Source organism: Bombus vosnesenskii, unplaced genomic scaffold, assembly GCF_011952255.1.
Source record: "Bombus vosnesenskii isolate JDL3184/JDL3185 unplaced genomic scaffold, Bvos_JDL3184-5_v1.1 scf7180000013295, whole genome shotgun sequence".
Lineage (NCBI taxonomy): Eukaryota > Metazoa > Arthropoda > Insecta > Hymenoptera > Apidae > Bombus > Bombus vosnesenskii.
In genome coordinates this window covers 1,679,383-1,701,324 of record NW_022882946.1, presented here as the reverse complement: position 1 = coordinate 1,701,324, position 21,942 = coordinate 1,679,383, and the positions used below count along the sequence as shown (strand labels likewise).

The window sequence follows — 21,942 nt, the reverse complement described above, 5'->3', positions numbered from 1 at the left end:
GGCAAATTAAGTAATACAGATGTCCACGCGCTTGGATATTCTGATAGACTTAACAAAGATAATAATCCTTCAGCTGGAGTTCACGAAGTATCTTTAGAGGAAAAGGAACCTGGAAAAAATAAGATGGCAACGTTCGAAGGAGTGTCGAGTGAAAATACGCGAAAGGAAGCTAAAGAAGGGAAAAAGGAAATTATAGAAGGTTTATCACTTTCAAATACTGGTGCAAGCAATGGAGAAGAATCGAAGACAGCGAAGGAAACACACGTGATTGGTGGTACCAAAGAAAAATATGATAATACTTTGGAGACATTGAACGAAACAGCTGATCAATCGATTATTAATCTAACTGGATTTTTAAGTGACGAGTCTAAAGAATCTTCGTCAAAGGAGAGGTTAGAAGAATTCGGATCTGTATTTTATAATTCAAACGAAGAAAGTAACTTCTCAGATGTACATATCACTAATCCTCCAGTTTTCATTGATAAGACCGATCATGAAACTATCGATCCCGATGAAAGCAGTCAGAAATATATAAAGTCTGGCCGTGAAAGCATTAACGCTGCATTAACAAAAATTGAAAATCTGGAGAAGGAATATTATGCGAAAACGGAAATAGACGAAGCCTCGAAATTAAATTCAAATATCGATACGTCAACCGAATCATTAATTAAAACGAATGAATTAGATCTTCTAGGGAAACACAATGATAAAGTAGTGGCAAATGATGTAAACTTGGAACAAGCGACTGAATCATTCTCGGCTTGGAGTTCCAAGTTCTCCGGTAATGGCGGCATCTCCGGAGAAGATAATATATCATCGACTGCAATTAATCAAGGATCCGAAGAAGAAACGGAGAAAGAGGAAATAACGGGACGTAACACGGCTGAAGATCATTCGTCTAAACACAGCGATTTGAAAATGATTAGTAATTTGTCAGTTATAAGCAGCGGCAGTACCGAGATAGGAGAAGAAATTGAAGAAAGAAATTCTACGATAACAGATGAAGAACTGGACAGTGGCAACCTCGAAGGAAATCTTTCGAACGTTGCTAGATTATTAACGACTAAAAATTCTGCAGAAATTATGAGTTACTATAAAACCGAAGGGAATGGTAGTAATGTTGTTGAATATGAGAAAATAAATAAAAGCGACAAGGAAGATCGGACGAAAGAATCAGAAATCGATATATCTGGAAGGAGTAACGAGTCTTCGATAGGTATTACGCAGAAACAAGCTGTAACGACAGGGAAAAGTAGATTAAACGACCCGTACGTCAAAGAAACCGAACAAAAAGATTCTTTGAACGAAAGTGAATCGATTACGTGGGATTTAAATAAAGAGAAAACGCCCGTACAAGGATCCAACACAAGCATCGAGGTGACTAAGAGTAACGATGCCGCCAGAGAAAGTAAAGAGTCATCACCTACGGCGAACACGCTAAAAATGTCGAAGAATAAAGTTGTATTGTCCGATTTAAGCGGCGAAAGTTTCCAGAAAAATGACAAGTTGGGCAAGAAGCAACACGAAACGTTGAACAATTCGAGTTCGGGTGAAACGAGATCGAAAGAAGATGAAATTACCAAGCTCCATACGAAAGTGAACGACAAGTACACGACGCCATCTGCAGAACGGCAATTAATCGAAAACGAAGTACTCGGAGCGTTCTCCGAAACGAGTACTCAACCTGCTTTGAATATCAGCGAAGCTCGCTCTCCAGACATGCACGAAAATACAATTAAATCTCGTTTACTTGAAGCAGCCACGCTACGTCCACTTAATTGGACCGATAACGAAGGATACAAAGACCCACTGGTCGAAGCTAGTTGGATACACAAAGAAACTCTTAGCACTGGGACTTACGATCCTGACACTATGCATTTATCCAAATTAGATCCTGAAAGGAAATTATCTGAAATAGTAAAAGTGTCGAATGAAAAAGTTAAAAGTTCAACAGACAAAGTGGAAAATATTCCGAAAGAGAGAGGATATGATATCACTTACAACAATATGAAAAGTTTGAGAGGCGATGAAACAGAGAAAGTAGCTGAAAATATTTTCAATGGATTTAACGACATTTCTGTCGAAAGCAATAATGAACATATGGGGACAATAGAGGACAATAAATTTATGAACAGTATTGTGGACATGTCATATGCAAGCGTGTCACTTAACGAAAGTGACTACAGGATAGACGGCGAGGTAAATGCCAGGAGACAGGAAAACATAGATCTTTCGCACGAGAATGATCTATTAGGCGTGCGAGAGAATGAGAATATAAAAAATACGGATGCAACTGATATATTGGATCAAAAGTATGACCTAAATGAAAAATATTCAGAATTGGATATTAATGACGAAGATTATAAATCAAAGATATCAACCATTACAGATGCTACACAAGATCAGGATAATTTGTTGAAAAATAGTAAACAAGAGAAGAATCCTCTATTGAAACTTCTTTTAAACAAAGCAAATGATATGCAAAATTTGAACAACGAAATAAAAGGATCACATATGAGTGATAATAGTTCTGAGAAAAATAACGAATCTTCGGAAGCACGAGCAAAAATCAAGCTTGACGAGCTAAATAAAGAAACATTTGAAGGGAAGGCAACTCAGGAATCAGAAAGTTACGAAGATAAATTACATCTATCTGAACAGAGAATATCACAGTCCGAGGAGAATTTGTATGAAATACCCGAAGACGGAAAAGAAACACAGATACAGAAAGCTTTAACCGAAGCTGAAATAGCGGTAACTGAGTTTCCTCGAGTAAAGGAACAACAACAGAAGAATATCTTAGAAAAGGAGGAGGAAACGTATACTAAAGCGGGAGATAAGCATATTTCAAGCGAAAATCACTTAGAAGATCCTGATAGAGGTAATGTTAGTTGGAACCAGTTAAATCCAATGGAAATTACAGATTCGAAGAGTAACGATGACATATCATTAAAAGAACATTATAAACCAAAGATACAAGGCACATCAAGCAACTTGGGAGACATTGATTCTGAAATATTAATCAGATCTGATAGCACATCCGATAAGATTATGAATGATTTACAGAATAAATACAAAGACTTAGCTCTGGATATAAATGATCCACAGAAGATGACTTATGCTTCAAATACACAAGATGAATTGAAGCTAAATTCAAAAGAAATGGGTCACCCTGGGATATCAATAAAATCTTATTATACATCCAATGTTACTGAAAATAACATACACAATCAATACCAAAATTCAACCCTAACAGTAACTGAGCCACTGAAATTGGCTTACGAATCAAAAATACAAAAATTATGGCTCAATTCGGAAAATGATACTAATTCTAGCGTATCGACCGGATCTGGCTATACATCTAACGCTATTGCGAGTGATTTACACAATACACTCAGGGATCCAGCTACGAGTATAAGTAACTCAAAGAAAGTCATTTATGAAACATATGTACAAGATGAACCAGAACTAAATTCTAGCATATCAATCGGATCTGGCTATACATCTAACGCTATTGCGAGTGATTTACACGATACACTCAGGGATCCAGCTACGAGTATAAGTAACTCAAACAAAGTTATTTATGAATCATATGCACAAGATGAATCGGGACTAAATTCTAGCGTGTCAATCGGATCTGGCTATACATCTAACGCTATTGCGAGTAATTTACACGATACACTCAGGGATCCAACTACGAGTGTAAGTAACTCAAAGAAAGTCATTTATGAATCATATACACAAGATGAATCGGGACTAAATTCTAGCGTATCAATCGGATCTGCCTATACATCTAACGCTATTGCGAGTAATTTACACGATACACTCAGGGATCCAACTACGAGTGTAAGTAACTCAAAGAAAGTCATTTATGAATCATATGCACAAGATGAATCGGGACTGAATTCTAGCGTATCAATCGGATCTGGCTATACATCTAACGCTATCGCGAGTGATTTGCACGATACACTCAGGGATCCAGCTACGAGTATAAGTAACTCAAAGAAAGTCATTTATGAATCATATGCACAAGATGAATCGGGACTAAATTCTAGCGTGTCAATCGGATCTGGCTATACATCTAACGCTATCGCGAGTGATTTGCACGATACACTCAGGGATCCAGCTACGAGTATAAGTAACTCAAAGAAAGTCATTTATGAATCGTATGCACAAGATGAACCGGAACTAAATTCTAGCGTATCAATCGGATCTGGCTATACATCTAACGCTATTGCGAGTAATTTACACGATACACTCAGGGATCCAACTACGAGTGTAAGTAACTCAAAGAAAGTCATTTATGAATCATATGCACAAGATGAATCGGGACTAAATTCTAGCGTGTCAATCGGATCTATACATCTAACACACGATACACTCAGGGATCTACGAGTATAAGTAACTCAAAGAAATGAATCATATGCACAAGATGAAGTGTCAAATCTGGATGCTATTGCCGATACATATCAATCTAACTGTCTCATATGCACAAGATCGACTAATTCTAGCGTCAATCGGATCTGGCTATACATCTAACGCTATCGCGAGTATTTGCACGATACACTCAGGGATCCAGCTACGAGTATAAGTAACTCAAAGAAAGTCATTTATGAATCATATGCACAAGATGAATCGGGACTAAATTCTAGCGTATCATCGGATCTGGCTATACATCTAACGCTATTGCGAGTGATTTACACGATACACTCAGGGATCCACTACGAGTATAAGTAACTCAGAAAGTCATTTATGATATGACTGAATTCTGTCAATCGGATCTGGCTATACATCTAACGCTATCGCGAGTGATTTGCACGATACACTCAGGGATCCAGCTACGAGTATAAGTAACTCAAAGAAAGTCATTTATGAATCTATGCACAAGATGAATCGGGACTCGCGATCGGATCTGGCTATACATCTAACGCTATTGCGAGTAATTTACACGATACACTCAGGGATCCAACTACGAGTGTAAGTAACTCAAAGAAAGTCATTTATGAATCATATGCACAAGATGAATCGGGACTGAATTCTAGCGTATCAATCGGATCTGGCTATACATCTAACGCTATCGCGAGTGATTTGCACGATACACTCAGGGATCCAGCTACGAGTATAAGTAACTCAAAGAAAGTCATTTATGAATCGTATGCACAAGATGAACCGGAACTAAATTCTAGCGTATCAATCGGATCTGGCTATACATCTAACGCTATTGCGAGTAATTTACACGATACACTCAGGGATCCAACTACGAGTGTAAGTAACTCAAAGAAAGTCATTTATGAATCATATGCACAAGATGAATCGGGACTAAATTCAAAAGAAAAGACGGACCCTGGTACATCAGCCGGATCTCATTATACGACCAATGCTGTTAAGAGTAATTCACATAATAAATCTAAAAACCCAGCTATAAGTGCAAGTGACTCAAAGAAAGTGAGTTATGGGTCAAAAGTAAAGAATAAGTCAAAATTCACTTTGGAAGACGATGCTTACTCTGATATATCAGTAAAATCTTATTTTACATCAGACGCTAATAAGTATGATTTACATAATGAGTACCAGGAACCAACTCAAATCGTAATTGATCCACTGAAGATGACTTACGAATCGAATATACAAGATGAGTCAAAACTCGATTCAAGAGAAAAGACTGACTTTGGAATATCAGGCGAACCTCGCTATGCATTTGGCGCCGATAAGAATGATTTACATAACGAAGACCAGGACTTAAGCCAAGTTGTAAATGACCCAAAGAAATTGATATACAAATCAAGTATATATGATGAGACAAAGCCCAAGCTCAAAGAAGATTTAACTAGGAAATTAGATTCGAACGAAGAGGCTGATTCGATTATGTCAACCGAACCTTACAGTGATTTACATAGCGAATCTAATGATTCACCCATAAGCGTTAGTGATGAGTTAGCGAAAGTACTTTATAAATCAAATATAGACAATAAATCGAGCTTTGATTCGAAAAAAGATGCTGACTCTGATTTATCAGGGAAATATTACTCCATATGGAATACTACTAACAGCGGTTTGCATAATAAACCTAAGGACTCAGCTGCAATTTTAAATGATTCGAAGAAAGTTATTCACGAATCAAGTGTAGAAGACAATTCAAAAAAGAATATCGATACTGACATACCGGTCGAATCTTACTTTACATCTAACATTGAACATGATTTACACAGTCAATACCAGGACCCAGAATTAGTGGTACTTGAGCCACTGAGAATAATTTATGAATCGAAAATGCCAAAACACTCGATACACGATACAAAAGAAGATACTGAATCTGATATATCGAACAAATCTCAGTATACATCTAGTACTGTTCACAATAATTTACGTAACGAATTCAGAGATCCAGCTCAAACTGTTTCTAGGGAAAGTATTGATCGACATAATTTGAAAACTATAGCGAATAGTGAAAATATAGTAGAAAACGAATCTACTCAATTTATAAAAGATGGAAAAACACTTCCAATTTCTGAACTTCCCGATCAGTCTTCGTTATTCACAATTTTTGAAGAAAGACCAGAAGTAAATACGCGTGGAGTAAATGCGCTCTCAAATATCCCAGTGATTGGAAATTCTACAGACGCACATCGTTCTTTCGAAAAGAAAGAAAAAAGCACGAAATCGAACAACCCCTTGTCTCGTGTTTCTGGAACGATATTATCCGGCCGAGACAGCGAAGAAATTCCAGACGCTAAATTCGTAAAGGAACTGCAACCTAGTTCGGAAAAGTTGGCAAAATCATGGGCAGAAATCGTGAATAAAAGCGAATCGTCCAGCCCTGTATCTTCGAAGAAGTTTAAATCGCATTCCGATGAAGCAGAATCTGCGACATCAGTGAACTTCTCGTCGTATAAGATCTTAGATAAAGTTTTGGAGACCGAAGATGCGAATAACAATTTATGCGATATCCTCAGATCTAGTTCCCTGTTTACACATTTTCAAGATGATGCATGGGATGACGAAGTTTCAAGCACGTACGATGTATCGACCGGCGTGCTACCATCAAACGTGGTCAATGTGAAAAGCAAAAGCTACGAATCTGCGAGTATGCTTCAGGTAAGCACAGTTGAAGAAGCTAATACGCTTGATGATTTTCATTATTCGAAATTTCAAAATAAATTTTATGTTATTAGTTAGCTGCGATTTTTCTGTCATTTTGAAACCAATTGTATTTTCCTAACGTTAAATATTTTTTCAAGTTTGAGCAAAATATGATAGAGCTATTGATATGCGCAATTTCTCGTTTCAATTTTATGTTAAAAGTTCTCTTAAGGCGTCGACTACCACTTCGATCGTTAAAATAAGGAAAAGATTGATATATAAAAATCTGAAAATCGTAGTAAGATCAAAATCAAAGTTTCAACCGGAAAACCCATAAATGAATCAGAACATACAGTCAATCACAAAATCTACAATACGTACACTCTTTAAATTAAAAATATTATGGCAAAGACTTTAGCTCCAATAATATTTTTGGTATCAAATTTTATATCAAGTAAACCAAGACAAATATTCCAAAAAATGACATTTCATTAGGGAGTAGAAATATTTTATATTTATAATATAATTATAAGCTAATACATTTTACATTTTCATTTTGCTTCTATAGGAGTCAGATGAAGACAAAGTGGATGTTTATATAGTGAAACAAACTTCTGAAGGGCCCGTAAAAATCGCACATGTAGAAAATATGGAACCTCTCATCGTAACCAGTGACGAGATTTCAAAGAATATTTACGATAGCATAGTTAATATATTCAACAGAAATCGAATCAAAAGTGGCTCGTCGGCTACGTAACAAACGATTCAATTTAGAATATTTGTTATTTCATATGCTTGGTAGTTGTCAGTGAGTTATCATAGTGTTAGTAATTTATTCAACAGACATATATTTCCATCAAAGAATCAGAAATATAAGAAATATGCTTTAAATATTAAGAGATCGATGTCACACGTAAAGTTTGCACTTGTTCTCGTTAACGTTAATTAACGCTGTCATACAATCAATGGAGCATAACAGAGAAAAGTATAGGTACATTTCGTAAGCCATTGAACACTTCTCATTAATTAACTAATTAAAGTATTAAACAATTGAAACATTAAGCAAAATCAATTGTGCTATTATGCAAAACATCGAATTGTAAATACATATATATGTATACATCAATAATAAAAATTACCTTCAATTGTATGAAATTACTATTTAATTCGCCACTACCATCATAATATCTATATAATTATATTATAATAAAAGTACATATAGACGCACATGTACATGTTTTACGCAACTGAGACTCGCTATACGTCTGACAGTGTAAAAAATGGAACAAAATTTCTTTCGGGAAAATTAAATTCGAATGATAAGTGACAGCGTCGTTTCGAAACTGAGAGAGTTTTACAAATTTGACGTGATCTCTAACTTCGCAGATAAAGCTATAAACGTTTCCGTACGCCAATCGATAACGCCTATTTATAAAAGCGAAATTAATACGTTTAATTTCAATTTTGTAGAACTTGTCGTATAAAAGGCAACGTAACGTGTAACGCAATATTCATGTGATAATGTTTCCTTGTCTTTCATACATGATTATCGTCTTGTCAGCAAAATTAATTATTTTCCTTATAAATATTCCAACAAATTATTTCAATAATTTTACACAAATCAAAAGTAATTGTATCACAAATACAATTAGATTGTTTTAATTTCAATGAAATGTTCGACTTGGTAAAACATTTATCCATCTGCTTTCATTGAAATACGTTTTAAACGATCGAGGGCAACGATCTGCAATATTATTTTTTTCTTTTTCTCTTTTATACCGAAATTACCACCATTTATCATGAGTAACGCGAGTAAATAGCCGTGAAAGAAGGAGGATAGACGATGAAACGATTACAGGGCGGGAAATGTGTAAATGCGAGGTAACAGCGGCCAGTTGTCGTTGCGTATTTCAAAGATGTGTTAGGCGCGAATCAATTTCGGGTCAGCAGTTTCGTGATCAGCAGCTGTGTGCGCTCGTTGCCCGTTTCAATGCGTTCAACGGGATAAACGGGAAAATTACTGTCCGGCATATTTGCATATCTCCGTAAAACCATCGTAGATTTATACTCATATTGATTCAGCAAAGAATATGAACATTTTCTATTAAAATATTAATTTACCTCTCTCTTTCTGCCTCTTCCCCTCTACTCGTTTTTAGACACATATTTATAATTGTCTGTATTCTTTGATTTACATTTTTATATTCTTTTTATTAATAATATTGTACATTTGGATACTCCCTTTATAATTCATATGAATTCACTAGTTTCTTTATTTAGAAAATATTTAAATTAAATCCTTTTAATTCATCGAGATTATTGCCTTTTGTGTTTTAAACATAATACGTGTTTTATTTCGTAAAATAATCAATTTAACATTGTTAAGTCTGTTTTTAATTTTGCGATATCTCATTGCATTGTTTAAAATCGGAATTCATCTTGTTAAAAGTTCCTTCTATAACATAAATTGTGTCGATATACTGCACATTCTCGCAATATTTTTGTATATTTCGTAAAAATATTGTCTTTTCTTCTGAAGGATTAACCGAGAACGTAAATCATACTTTACAGGGAAACGACTATGTACGTACGAGATTTATATCTGGAAGAGAATTTCAAATAACTTAATATCTTCTGCAAGCAGAAGATCGGATCACTGGCCCCATTTTTCTGGGGAAAAATCAACAATAGAACATTTAATGATCCCCGGTGATAAAATTGTTGCTTGTACGTATTTTGCTCGTATTTAACGTATTGAGGTACAGCTCCAATACCGTACAATATATTTCATAAACAAAACACCGGCTTAATCCGGCGGCGAACTAAAAAAATAATAAACTAATCTTGATTTCAACACTTGGGAAGTGAAAGAAAACGTAGTGAATTTACATTAATTAAAAACAAGTATACTGTACAGAGTATACTGTGAAACAAGTATATTGTACAGAGATTGAATCTAAATTAATCTTAAATCGTTTATACGTGTGACATTAATAGAAAACATGTTAAATATAAATCGGGTATTTCTCGAAAATGTTCACAAGAAATAAATGGAACAAAAAGCTGAAACCTTTTACAACGGAAATCCATTTGTCGATCAAGCAAGAGTCTCTCCCGCAACGTTCCTCGAACGATCTCTGTATTCCAACCACGTAGCATCAACCGCTGTCTTGGCGCGAAAGTGTGTCAAAGATGTGCGCTGAATCCAGACAATACAGCCTCGAGAACAATGCCGAGAGGCGTTATTACAGAAACGTCCTTCAAATCGGATGTTAGGCACAAAGATTATCACGACAACGACGAAAGAGAACAAGCCTCGTTCTTCGAAGAAGGCATCCTCTCCCTGCGGTTCCATCAACGTCGCTGTACAGTGTCACGCAGTGCCTTGATCACACCCAGTTTCTACCTGCCATTCTCTTGGCAAATGCCAGTGGATGGTGTAGAATAGAAATTCGAAGATAAAAAGAGAGAGTGAGAGAGAGAGAGAGAGAGAGAATAAGACGAAGTTAAAACAACACAGATATGGCCTCTTTAGAGAAAAGTGGCCCTGCCAGCTGAAGCTTAAAGGGGTCATTGTGGTGAACGCTCAGCTACATTACTGATGAATGATCCGGAAAACGGAAAGGCGAACAGGGTTCCCTTCGCCAGAGGTATGTGTCCGCTCGTGCCATCCAACGAAACTTTCTTTATGACTCTCGAGGCAAGTACAACTTCATCATAGGCTGGGTCGCCTGCGGGGACCACGGCGAAACTTTGCGGTTCGTTGCTCGGCGTATTCGTGGTCGAAGCGTTTAGCGGTGGAATGACTTCTTGCGGACAATAACTGGCTGGTCATTTAACTTTGCTTGTTGTTACGTGCGCGTAGCGTGTTCAATATCGGCAACAGGGAGCTGTTACTTCGAGGTCCGTTCAATTAGCTAACGTTCTTTTCGCAAACCACGTAGACGGCCAGAAAATGTAACGTAGCGTTTCGTGAACATAGAACCAGGCAGAGAGAGTTATTAATTTCGCGCTATTAATCGCCGGCCACGGCCCAGGACGAAGTAATTTTGTTACGTTGCCCTTTAACGGGTATTAGGAAGACAGCTGGTAGCGAAATGCTCCAGTGACGATGCGTCCATTGTAAACAGCCCGGGAAAAATTGGGTTCAACACCGTGTGAAAGTTTGAAGTTTACGCGTCGTAGAAATTTCGAGTTCGATAAATACTGTTATGTGCATTTATGCCCTAATGATTGTAAAAAAATGCATAGCCTGAATATTTGTCGTTTTACAGATTCACAGTTTTCAAATATCTAGACTAAGATTGCGGTAAAGGATTAATTTCCAATCTCGTCATAACTCGACTCGTGTCAAACCTTACGTTCGATTTATGCAAGTCGCCGCCAAATTTCATTCGTCATTCGCGCGCTTACCTCGAAATCTGTGAAGGCTTTGTAAGTTAGGATCAAGCAACCACCAAAGAATAGACAGGTGGCCAGGTTTCTGGTATCCGCCAATGAGGCGACCAAAGGAACAGATCCCATCTGCCAGTCGTGAGACAGCATTGCTGGGCACAGTAGTAACCAGCAATTCAGAGCCGCCAGATAGCAGAATGTCAATAATCTGGAATCAAAAAGAACGAATGGTGCTCTCTTTAACGATGTCGATATATCTCCTCGAAATCGATGTAAAGGGAAGAACGAAAAAAAAAAATTGAGCAAAGGTGAGAAAAAAAAGTAGCAAAAATGCAACGTTGATATTTCGCGCGAAAAACTGATTTTGCGAGAAATTCGCGAAATAATCGCATTTCGCTACGACGACTCTTGCGTGGCCGCCATGCTACTGGCACGTACGGCTTATTACTATCCGAAAACGTCAATCACGCGTCGCCAGAGTGCTTGGTCGGACGTGTCAACTTCAGGCCTCTCGGGAATGCATTAAATACCACATTTTGCATGGTCCCTTTTTTTTCCTTGCATAAATGCAATTACGAAATTAATGCATATCTTATCTTGCTGAAAGTTTTATAATGGATTAAATTATAGTTTTATGCGGGGCGAATGAAAAAGGTGTTTTCACATTTGCGCGATCCAACTCCCTGCAATTAAATTAAAGTACTCCTGCGTAATTGAAAATTTCAAACAGTGATAATTCTTTCGTTAAGGAATTTTTATTTTACACTGCGGCAGAGCTGGGTACGTATGAACTCCATTTATTTGAAAAAAATTTTAGTCAGTGTTCGGTTAGATGAATTTCGACCAGCTGACGCTTATTGCACGGACAAAAATCACAGTTAAATACATTGTTTGCCCTGTGACAGGTTCGTACAAATGAAATTCTACTACCCTTATCGTTGATTTCAATTTTACCGATTTCCTAAAGCAGTTATCAAATTAGCTTTATTATTTCGTTTTATTAGCTACGGATGAACATCAAAAACAGGAAATATGAATTTTATTTCCTAATAGCTTCAGAAAATTTAACCCACTTAACCTATATAAAGAACAGAGCTCTCGTCTCATTAACCAAGTTACGCATACTCTACCTTTAAGCTCTCTGAAACACAGCGCGCAAAGCTGAATCGATTTTAACCAATATTCAAAGCATCCTCGACGCATAAATGCATTAAGTACCCACAGTTCGCAATCTTATCATTCCACTTAAGCGATTACCATCGGTACTTGCTCAATTTAATCGTCCCTTTGTATAACTTTCAACTACAAATCATCTTTTTCCTCTTCTACAGGAAACTTTCACGTATACGCACAATATATTCGCAAAAGTTTTCTATGATAAATCTTCAAATACTTTCCTGACTCATCGTATAAGACATTGCTGTCGCCAACAACTTTTCCTTCCTCTTTATTTTTCATCTTTTCTTCTCGGAGTAAATTGGTCGACGATACTTCGCGCAAATTCCGAATACTCACAGCTGGTATTGTTCGACTGGCAGCGACGTTGAAGAGGTCGAACTACAACGCCGTTGAAGAGTCTGGCCTCGAATGCTGACGCGGAGCTTCCATTTTCTCCGCTATCAGCATCCACCGATATAATCACCGATATAATGGTCGAGCGTCCCGTCGCAAGCATCTCAGCCATCTTCGAGGAGGATAGCCCCGGTGTATCGTCGCGCCTACGAACGGCTTACTCGGCAAGTCTATTGTTTAGCGTGTACGAGCCAAAGCACGCGATACGCGACAACCACCACGCGTCACTAAATTATTCCTGCCCGTTCCTACGGTCGTTAATTTTTTCTTTCTTTGATCTTTAATCGCCGTTACTATGCCAAGGTACTATGAAAATCGGTAATGAGTTGTTGTAGAGTATACATATATGAAACGAGGGTCGATGGCCTTCATTTTGAGGTGTGTGTTTGAACTAGACGAAAAGGATTGTACGATGGGACGTTAAAGGGAATCGCTTGAAGAAAGTTTTGAGAGAATGGTTGAAGTAAAAATTATTTTAGCGTAGAATTTTCCGTTTCGAAGGATTTACATTATTAACTAAAAGTTTGAAATCCCTACGTGTTCTATAGGACAGCTTAAAATTTTCCTATGTTAGAATGCTCTTTAATATGCGAAAACAGTTCTCTGATTGATATAGAAAAATGCCCAGTTGATACCATCTAAGTAGATAATTACTGCTTCTTTTCAAATTTTACTTAATATAGTAAAATTATCGGGAAACGAAACACAGAAATGTATAATTTAGAACAACAATTTGTAAGCAACTTCAAAACATAATTTCACTCAACGTAATATCAAGTCTGATTTAGGTTCGGCTAGGTTATTTCTAAAGTGGTGTATGCCGCTGAACATGTCCCCATTTACATACAACATGTTTAGATAATGAGTTTCACGTATGTTACGCTCATTTTCTGTATTTAATAATGTCGCACATTATATTCAGGTAATGTGTACATTATATTTGGGTTTATCACACAGTACATTGTACCTAAGTTCTGAGAAATATGATTATTCGCATTAACGAACAACTCGGGAGACGAGTGAGGAGAGAGGGGGGGGGGGGGTGTGGAGGGAAAGAAAGAGCAGGAGGAACAGCGAAAGAAAATATAAATATAACGGGTGCTAATTGGCATTGCTCCTTTCCTAGTTATCTGTCCGCGTATCCCGAAAGAGCAGTGTACAACATTTCCCGCTTTCATCACACACGTATGCACGTTGCTTCAACAATAGAACGTCGTCGGATTTGTTTTAAAAGAGCCTTACTTTGGATTATTAACTCTCTACAAGCGAGCGTTTCACGTTGTCTTTCATTGAGATGGCAACATTTATGGTACAGAAATGTACGAAACGTGTCGTATGTCATTTTTGTTAAATGAAATATTTATTAAATTAATTATACCATGCCGTGTTGCAACCGTGCTAATTTAGTGTTAATAATCATAGCGATATCAAGATGTTTCTTTCTTTTTCCGCATTTGCGGCATGTGTATAAAACGGGAGCAGCGAGCAACTTTAAAAGTACACAGTATAGGTTCTTATCGCCAGAAGATATTTCATCAAACTGGAGTTTCATAAGTTTCCCTATTAGTTTTTGATTTTTAGTTACGAAACTTTTAGCTTAACGTCAAATAAGTACATAGGGTTGAAGGTGTTACGCAGGTTGCATTATAAATCTTGTTTCGTTGAAGGCGGAAAATTTATGAGGAGGAAACACGCGTAAAGGAACGTTCTAGAAACATTATTCTTCATTACGAAATGGAACTAAAATTCTATAGAGATTTAAACCTACGGTTCCAACCGTAGATGATAAGTTTAATTCGCAGCTAACAATAACGCTATAATAAAATATTATTTTGTTCCTTGTTTTTACTTTTTACTCTTATACACACTCTATACGATAGACGAACTTAGAACAAAGGAATCGACGCTTTCCATGCTGCAGACAAACGAGAACAATTATCTATCCGTAATCAATTTGATGTTTATGCATGTTGCTTTTCCACAAAAGATGTTGACCAGCCATCCAACTAGAAGTTGCTCTTCGCGTCGGTCAACCGCTGTCTCAAGTCGCTAGGAGTTTTGTAGGTAGATCGGATGCTAGTAGCATTATGTGCACAGAAACAGACGAAGGATATGAGACCACGGTACATGGTACACGGGATATACAGTGTCCTGAACTGCATTGCGGTATACTCGACTTCCCGCCGAGTAAAGATGACCTTCCGACTTGGCTTCCGTCATGGTAAACTGATCCGAACTTGGCCCGCTACAATGTATCTTGTGTTTGCCCTTTCAAGATGGCAGTTTCAGACGCGGAACATCTTGATTTTTAATTGTCTATGTTATAGCTAATACTTTGACTTTGATCTTGCTTCGGTGGCAAGCTACAAGTAGAATACTGCCACACGTTTCCACTTTTATCATTGAAGTTATGTCACTGGTTAATTTAATGGATCACCTATATCCTGCATCATACGAAATCATGACAGTAATTACACATAATACATCGTTTCGAAGGTTACAAAGACACAGACATTGTCGATTCAGAATTGTTTGTAATGTTCTGAATTGCCACCGACGTGAAGGTGCTTTGTACCTTATTGTCTCCCCATTGTCCTTCGCCAGTTTGCGCAGCGATGAATGGGACGTTGACCAACGTCAATTTTTATCTGCTATGACTACATTTTATTAAACTATCTCTTTCATACAGCGTATTCTATCCCTCGCTCGTCTTTACAATTTAGGGCGAGCTTTAAGGATATACAATAAATATTGTCCTTTTGCTACGTCCGATTAAAGAAGAAACTTCTTGCGGAACGGTATTCTTTATCTGGCGTTAAGTGAACGATGTTGAAACGCAAGACGAGTTCAATCGTTCTCGTTTTCCAGATGAAGATAGATGGATACAGCTGAAATTAACTACGTGAAGTCCGGTGGAGCGGACAGCTCTTTTATAAGATTTACTCCGACGTCGTAGAGGAACTGTTCTTGTCATGGAAGAAATAAACTAGACCGTTGTAATTCTGTTGTTTCGCGGTAAGTTTCGTAATTAAGGAACTTCCATGTAACATTTCAGTATTTCAATCGTTAAGAATTACTCGTTGAAATATCTTTCGCGTCTCATCGATGAAACAAGTGTCTTGAAATTTTAATTATGAAACTTGTATTGCATAAAAGTACTATAAGTATCAAGCCTTTTGCTCGTACTTTTTTCACGTAAAACGTTAAATAGTTCATCGGTCACCAAGCTAAATTCTCTTATTCGTCTATTTTTTCAAACAATTTTTCTTACTTATACCTAATCATTGTAATCTCACGTTATCGATTTTATAAGCCTGTAGAAAGTAAAATAATTTTACATTCTCCTTCCAAATCAAATAATATTATTTTCATCGACTTGGTAAATATTTCCTTAGACATTGATATACGTCTCTCCATAAAAACCAATAACAATTATACCATCATCCGCCAATTACGAGAACAATTGTAGCGTTTGGCGTAAATACAAAAGAAACAGAAGATCAATTAACACTTACCCTGATAATTTTCCTATTCCGGATACTAAAAATTAAACGAACATTCGCAATACGACGTACGTAAGATTACGTAAATGTATCAAACCACGAGGAGCACTAAATTCACCACTTCGAAAGTAATTACAAACTTCTATCTGCAGGATATCTATGTAAATGTCCTTAACAAATGGCACTTCCTTTTCATTAAATCTCTGGCAGTCTTACGTGGACGCCATTTCGTGGTAATATCTGGTATTAAACACGAGTTCCGTCCTAACGCTTTAACATTGCGTCTGTTCTTCAAATATTACGTTCTCGACCTCATGCCAAACCGCACCGCCATATATTACCTACAATAGCGCAGGAGTAGAATACACGTAGAGCAGCGGGACGCGCAAGGATTTAGAAGGAACACAACAACTGTTTACCCTGGTTAAGTTCGCTCCGCGTACCGGTGGAAAAGAATTTTTGGTGCAAACATCGTGCACACCAGAGAAAAATACAGCCAGATTATATTCTCTCTCTTCTTCCAGGGAAGATTAATATTTAAAGGCTCTCCGATATGGAGAACGCTTCGTGCACGATGCTCCTGGATATAAAAGATCTAAAATCTTTATACACCCTGCCAGAACGTTTCCTACCGTCAAAAAATTTTATTTTACATTCGAAATTGCCACGTGTTTCCTTTGTGAAAGCGGATTGAATATAAATTAATTAAATAACACGTGGTATAAGAATGGAACAATCAAAATTTATAATACGAACGAAAATGGTTGCTATTTCCGAGGTATTAAATATTTACCTCGTACTACGATAATCATGTAACTAGAACTGAGCAGTTTTTCAATTATTAATATAAAAAAGATAGTTATCGATTGTATATTTCACAGATTAAGTCCTGTAAATGAGCTCCAAAATATTATCGTGTAACTATATTTGTGTTTCTATTGTTTTTTTACTTTTACCCTTCAATGATCGTATTCCTTTCTTCCTTTCATCGCTAACAACGTATTGTTTCAATTTACTGACATTATTGGCGAAATAATATGAACAGCTCCTGTTGCAAGTATTTTCGGCAGTAACGCGAAAGGATAAATAAATCTTCTGACGAAGCGATTTTTGCATCAAGGGTGCTACAAATCGGAGTGGGAGTAAGTTTGATGATAAATGTGAATCTATCGAATTGAATAAGATTATTATAACATTTTTCGACATCTTATTATACCAATCTGGCATTTTAATGCGATGTTCTTAAAAAATTATCTACGACGATTTGGAGCATTCAAACTCATTTTCCCTTAACTTTGCCTCACTTCATTCGAGTCAGCAATTTTAACTTCGTTTTTTTGGTGTTAACCAATGACAAAAAAGTTAGGTAGATGATACATTTACACCGTACATGTAAATGTGTGTGTAAGCGTCAGAAGACGTCCAGGTCTCAGTTGAGACAAAAGACTGTTGGTAGCTGTTAGAAGAATCTAGAATGGTCTGTTGACAACAAGCGTGCGTCTAAGAAGGATATCGAGGTCTTCAGAGTACAATATTATGTATAGCTGTTGTGTGTGAATAAAGTAAATTATTTATTTTTCCTTAACAAAAAATTATTTTTGTTTTATAAACGCCTGAAAGTTTAATTCCGATCTTGTGTGTAGACAATGAAACCGATATTGTCTTATCGATCGACGTATTGCCGAATTTATTTGATAAAGAACGAATAAGATACGTAAGCTTCATAAAGTATATTACTCCTCAGGAAGCGTTTTAATATGGAAGAATTCCATTTAAACATTCTTCTCCAACGATACTATCAAGGAACGTTTCATTTGGCAATTAATATTCCTTGAAATTTCGACATTGACGTAACGTGGTATTGACACAACGAATTGAAGGAAACTGAAAAAAGATTATCGTCCACTAACCACTTAATTAAATTTTACACGTAGGAAATTTCTACAACGGAAAGTTTCGTTCCTCTAGCGGCTTTTCTCTAAAATTCTTCGTACACATTATATATACAACATCCACCAATTCATTCATCAATTTAAATGAATTAAAATAAACTATATTTAAAGAACGAGATGTTCAGAAATAACCTAAGAATTCCTAAATGTACACAATCTTTAATAGATTTATTTTTAGTATTTCTATATCCCTTTATGCGTTTGCTGTTTGGAATAATTAAACATTCGTTATCCAAGTCAATTTGATTTTTATGCTCATTATTCGTGTCTGTAAATTTTTTGTACAATAACTACCTTAATGTTAATTCTTATTATATTATATATAATATTATACCATTTTTATTTTATTTTTAGTACTAAGGGGCTAACGTCCTTATTTCGTTTCATGTTTATTAATAAAATGGAAACTGAAGAACGTCAAGGATTCCATGTCTCTTAATTCAATGACCGGCAACAGCATTTCCACCGATCCATTCAAATGAAACGTTTTACTCTCATTTCGCTATTAGCATTCCTTAATCCTCGATACCGTACGCGTAATCTGCGCGCTCACGTGTCACCAGCATGCTAATTAATGTCTCCGGCTGGCAATAAAAAAGCAGAGTCGAGCGAAAGGGTCGCGAAAAACAATGACAATAATGTATTCCACTCGGAGGCAGGCGATCTCTTTTCCGACGTATCATTTTTCTCAGCACCCAGGCTACACTTTTATTTCGTTGACATGATTAATGGTACCCGGACGGCTTAAGAAACGTACACTCAAGATGCAGGAAGAAAGGCTGACCCGAAACGTCAAAATAATAATTCGGGATATATATCAAGCTGGCCGGCGTGTACCATCACGTGAACGAGCTGGATTTTCTTGGAAACGTGGGGTGACGGACACAATTTTACAATTCCTAACTGACGTGCACGTTTACATGCATTCAGAGAAAGCGGGCTGGCCGTGATTTTTGCGAAAACCTATATACCTGCCGGATATTGCAGCGAACCCACCGCGAATACTCAGGGATTTATAGGCTTTTACTCGTTATTTGGAACGGATGCATATTGTTGCGCTCGTTTCGCGCTATGCATGAATCAAACGCGTAGGGAAAACGCCGAACGAACAGTGGCAACGTGCGCTCTTGCAACGCATGAGCGAGGAAATTGATTTATTAAACCAGCAGCTCTTGATTTCTTGCGATAAAAAAGATGTTCAATAAGAGACGAGTATAAAAGATTTTAGTTTATTAAGAAGGGCTTTTAATCCGCGAAATATAAAGTTGTTGTTCTTTAATGTATTCCAAAGTATTTATTTTCCGAGTTGATTGAATCAGAATTAATCGATCGATCGTCTGAATCACACATTCGAATAATGGACTTCCTTGAATTTGCGAAATACTTTGTGTTTATATTTCATAAATTTCCTGATCTTTTAGTATAATTCATAGCGTTACAAACCCATAATACGCATAATAGTAATTTTTAGCTCGAAGACGTTATTAAATATCGCATATTTCTTAAACATTCTTTTTTAAATAAATTCGATAAAAACGTCAAAAATTCTTGGGAAAATTGTTTAGCGGCAGAGACGCTTCAAAGCAATCGTAGGTTCTGGAATTAAATGAACCCGTAATTGAAATTTTTATACCTTGGCAGGGGTGTGACTGCACATTAGAGTAAATATTCAACGTGCGATAGTAAAAATAAGGGACAAAGAAAAAGAAATAATCAGACATATACAGGAGACACGCGACACGCGTTCGCAGGATTTAATTTACTTGGAACATGAATTACGGGACCGGTGAAGATTTAATTTGATAAAGTCTATCCTGCCGTAGAGGAAAAAATGAAATTCTTTTGTAATAATTCGAATATCTAGGTTCAATTATATGAACGTACTCGCAGTTCGTGCGTCAATTAGAAAATTCCTTTCAAAGCACCACCGTGTCGTTAAAATATTAAATGAAATTAAAAGTACAGTTTTGTTTAATTTTGAAACTCTGGCGCGTTGACAGAGTTGTATAGCTTTGATTTAACGCGGAAACGTGCGATAAAGTTTTAACGTACACAGTTCAGAATAGGATTGGAAATTGAAATGTAAAACAGATTGTAAATATCTTGGATCGAGTAAGAAAAAAGATCTCTGTTCCACCTTTAGAGGCGAGGGTAAAAGTACGCGAACCTTTTTATATGATTTCTATTCGTACAACGTTGACTAAGCGTGCGCAGATTAAAATTTGAGCCAGTCCCTCGCTCCATTTTTTCGATACGTTGTTTCTCAATTTGAAAAGAAACACACAGAAACGTAGCAATCGTACGAATGATTTTGCTGTATTAAAAATTGAAACGAACCGGTAAAACGAAACTTTTGTAGTTCCACGACGCGTTGAAATTGTTACGATAACTGCAGCTTCCCAGGACGAAATTGTTAATCCACTTTATGCTTCGAGCATTGCACGCGAAGACGAGGCTACTAATTGTAAGAGCTTGGAAAAGTTTCGCCATTAGGACGCGCGATGCGTGATACTGCATACAAACTCAATGTTTGGCTAAAAAAGAAACAAACGAAGGGATATGGTCATAACCCGTACACGAGTTTTAATTTTTACTTATCAGTCGCGTTTTATAGTTCCAGGCACACGAGACATTCCTTTTCAAAGAACTCGCAGCTACGAGTCCCGTATGTTTCCTTCCTATCTTTCCATCGTTAAACTCGATTACCATTGAGGGAATAAGAGTACGGTTCCGTGGGAAGCTAGGAAGGCTCTAACAGGTAGCTTTTCGCTGGATTCGTTTGAAATTGGAATACAAATCGGCAAGCAAAGCAGAAAGATATTCCTGACACGTACGCGTATTATGAGCGCGCGCGCTTCGAGTTTTATAGTAGCGAAATTTGAACAATGTGCATAGCTATTCTGCAACGTAATAACCGTACGTTATGCACCGTTATTACGAAGTATTAGCATTCAGCCAGTTGTGTCATTCTTAAGTTTCATATCCCACTTTATGTATTCAACGTCTGGGTAATTCTAGCGAGACTCTGTGACTAACAAATGGAGGAGTAAAGAATATCGGTTGACAAGATATCAGAAATACTTGGCCTGTTAATCGTAAAAGACGAGTCGACCTTTTCATAGAGTAGCACGAGACAGATTACGACAAATCTTTACCTGCGTGTTGAATAAACGACGTCTTGTCTGTTCTATTTTTGTTAAATGTCCTAATGTTTTCATGAGTCTTGAATCTCATGACTTACTTCATCGTCTAAGCGACTGGTGCAGTTTAGACAACATGTCGAGTTAATCCTTTAATAATGTAACCAGAAGAGACTCGAGCATATCGCTAAATATATGAAGCTCAATAAATTTCATATGATATAATATATATATATATGTCGGAGATGAAAGGACACCAGAGCCTCCCCTTTGGAACTTTAGGAAAAATCCTTAAAATTA

At 36.9% G+C, this 21,942-nt stretch overlaps 1 protein-coding gene across 4 annotated transcripts in view; it reads right to left on the bottom strand.

Moving 5' to 3' along the window:
* Window positions 1-21,942, bottom strand: part of LOC117233465 (protein O-mannosyl-transferase TMTC1-like) — a 274,021-nt gene that overhangs the window by 55,951 nt on the left and 196,128 nt on the right. For all 4 annotated transcript variants that reach the window (XM_033493803.1, XM_033493806.1, XM_033493804.1 and 1 more), the window contains exon 7: window positions 11,494-11,683. In XM_033493803.1, coding sequence (XP_033349694.1) covers window positions 11,494-11,683 — 190 coding nt within the window. The remainder of the gene's footprint in view (window positions 1-11,493; window positions 11,684-21,942) is intronic.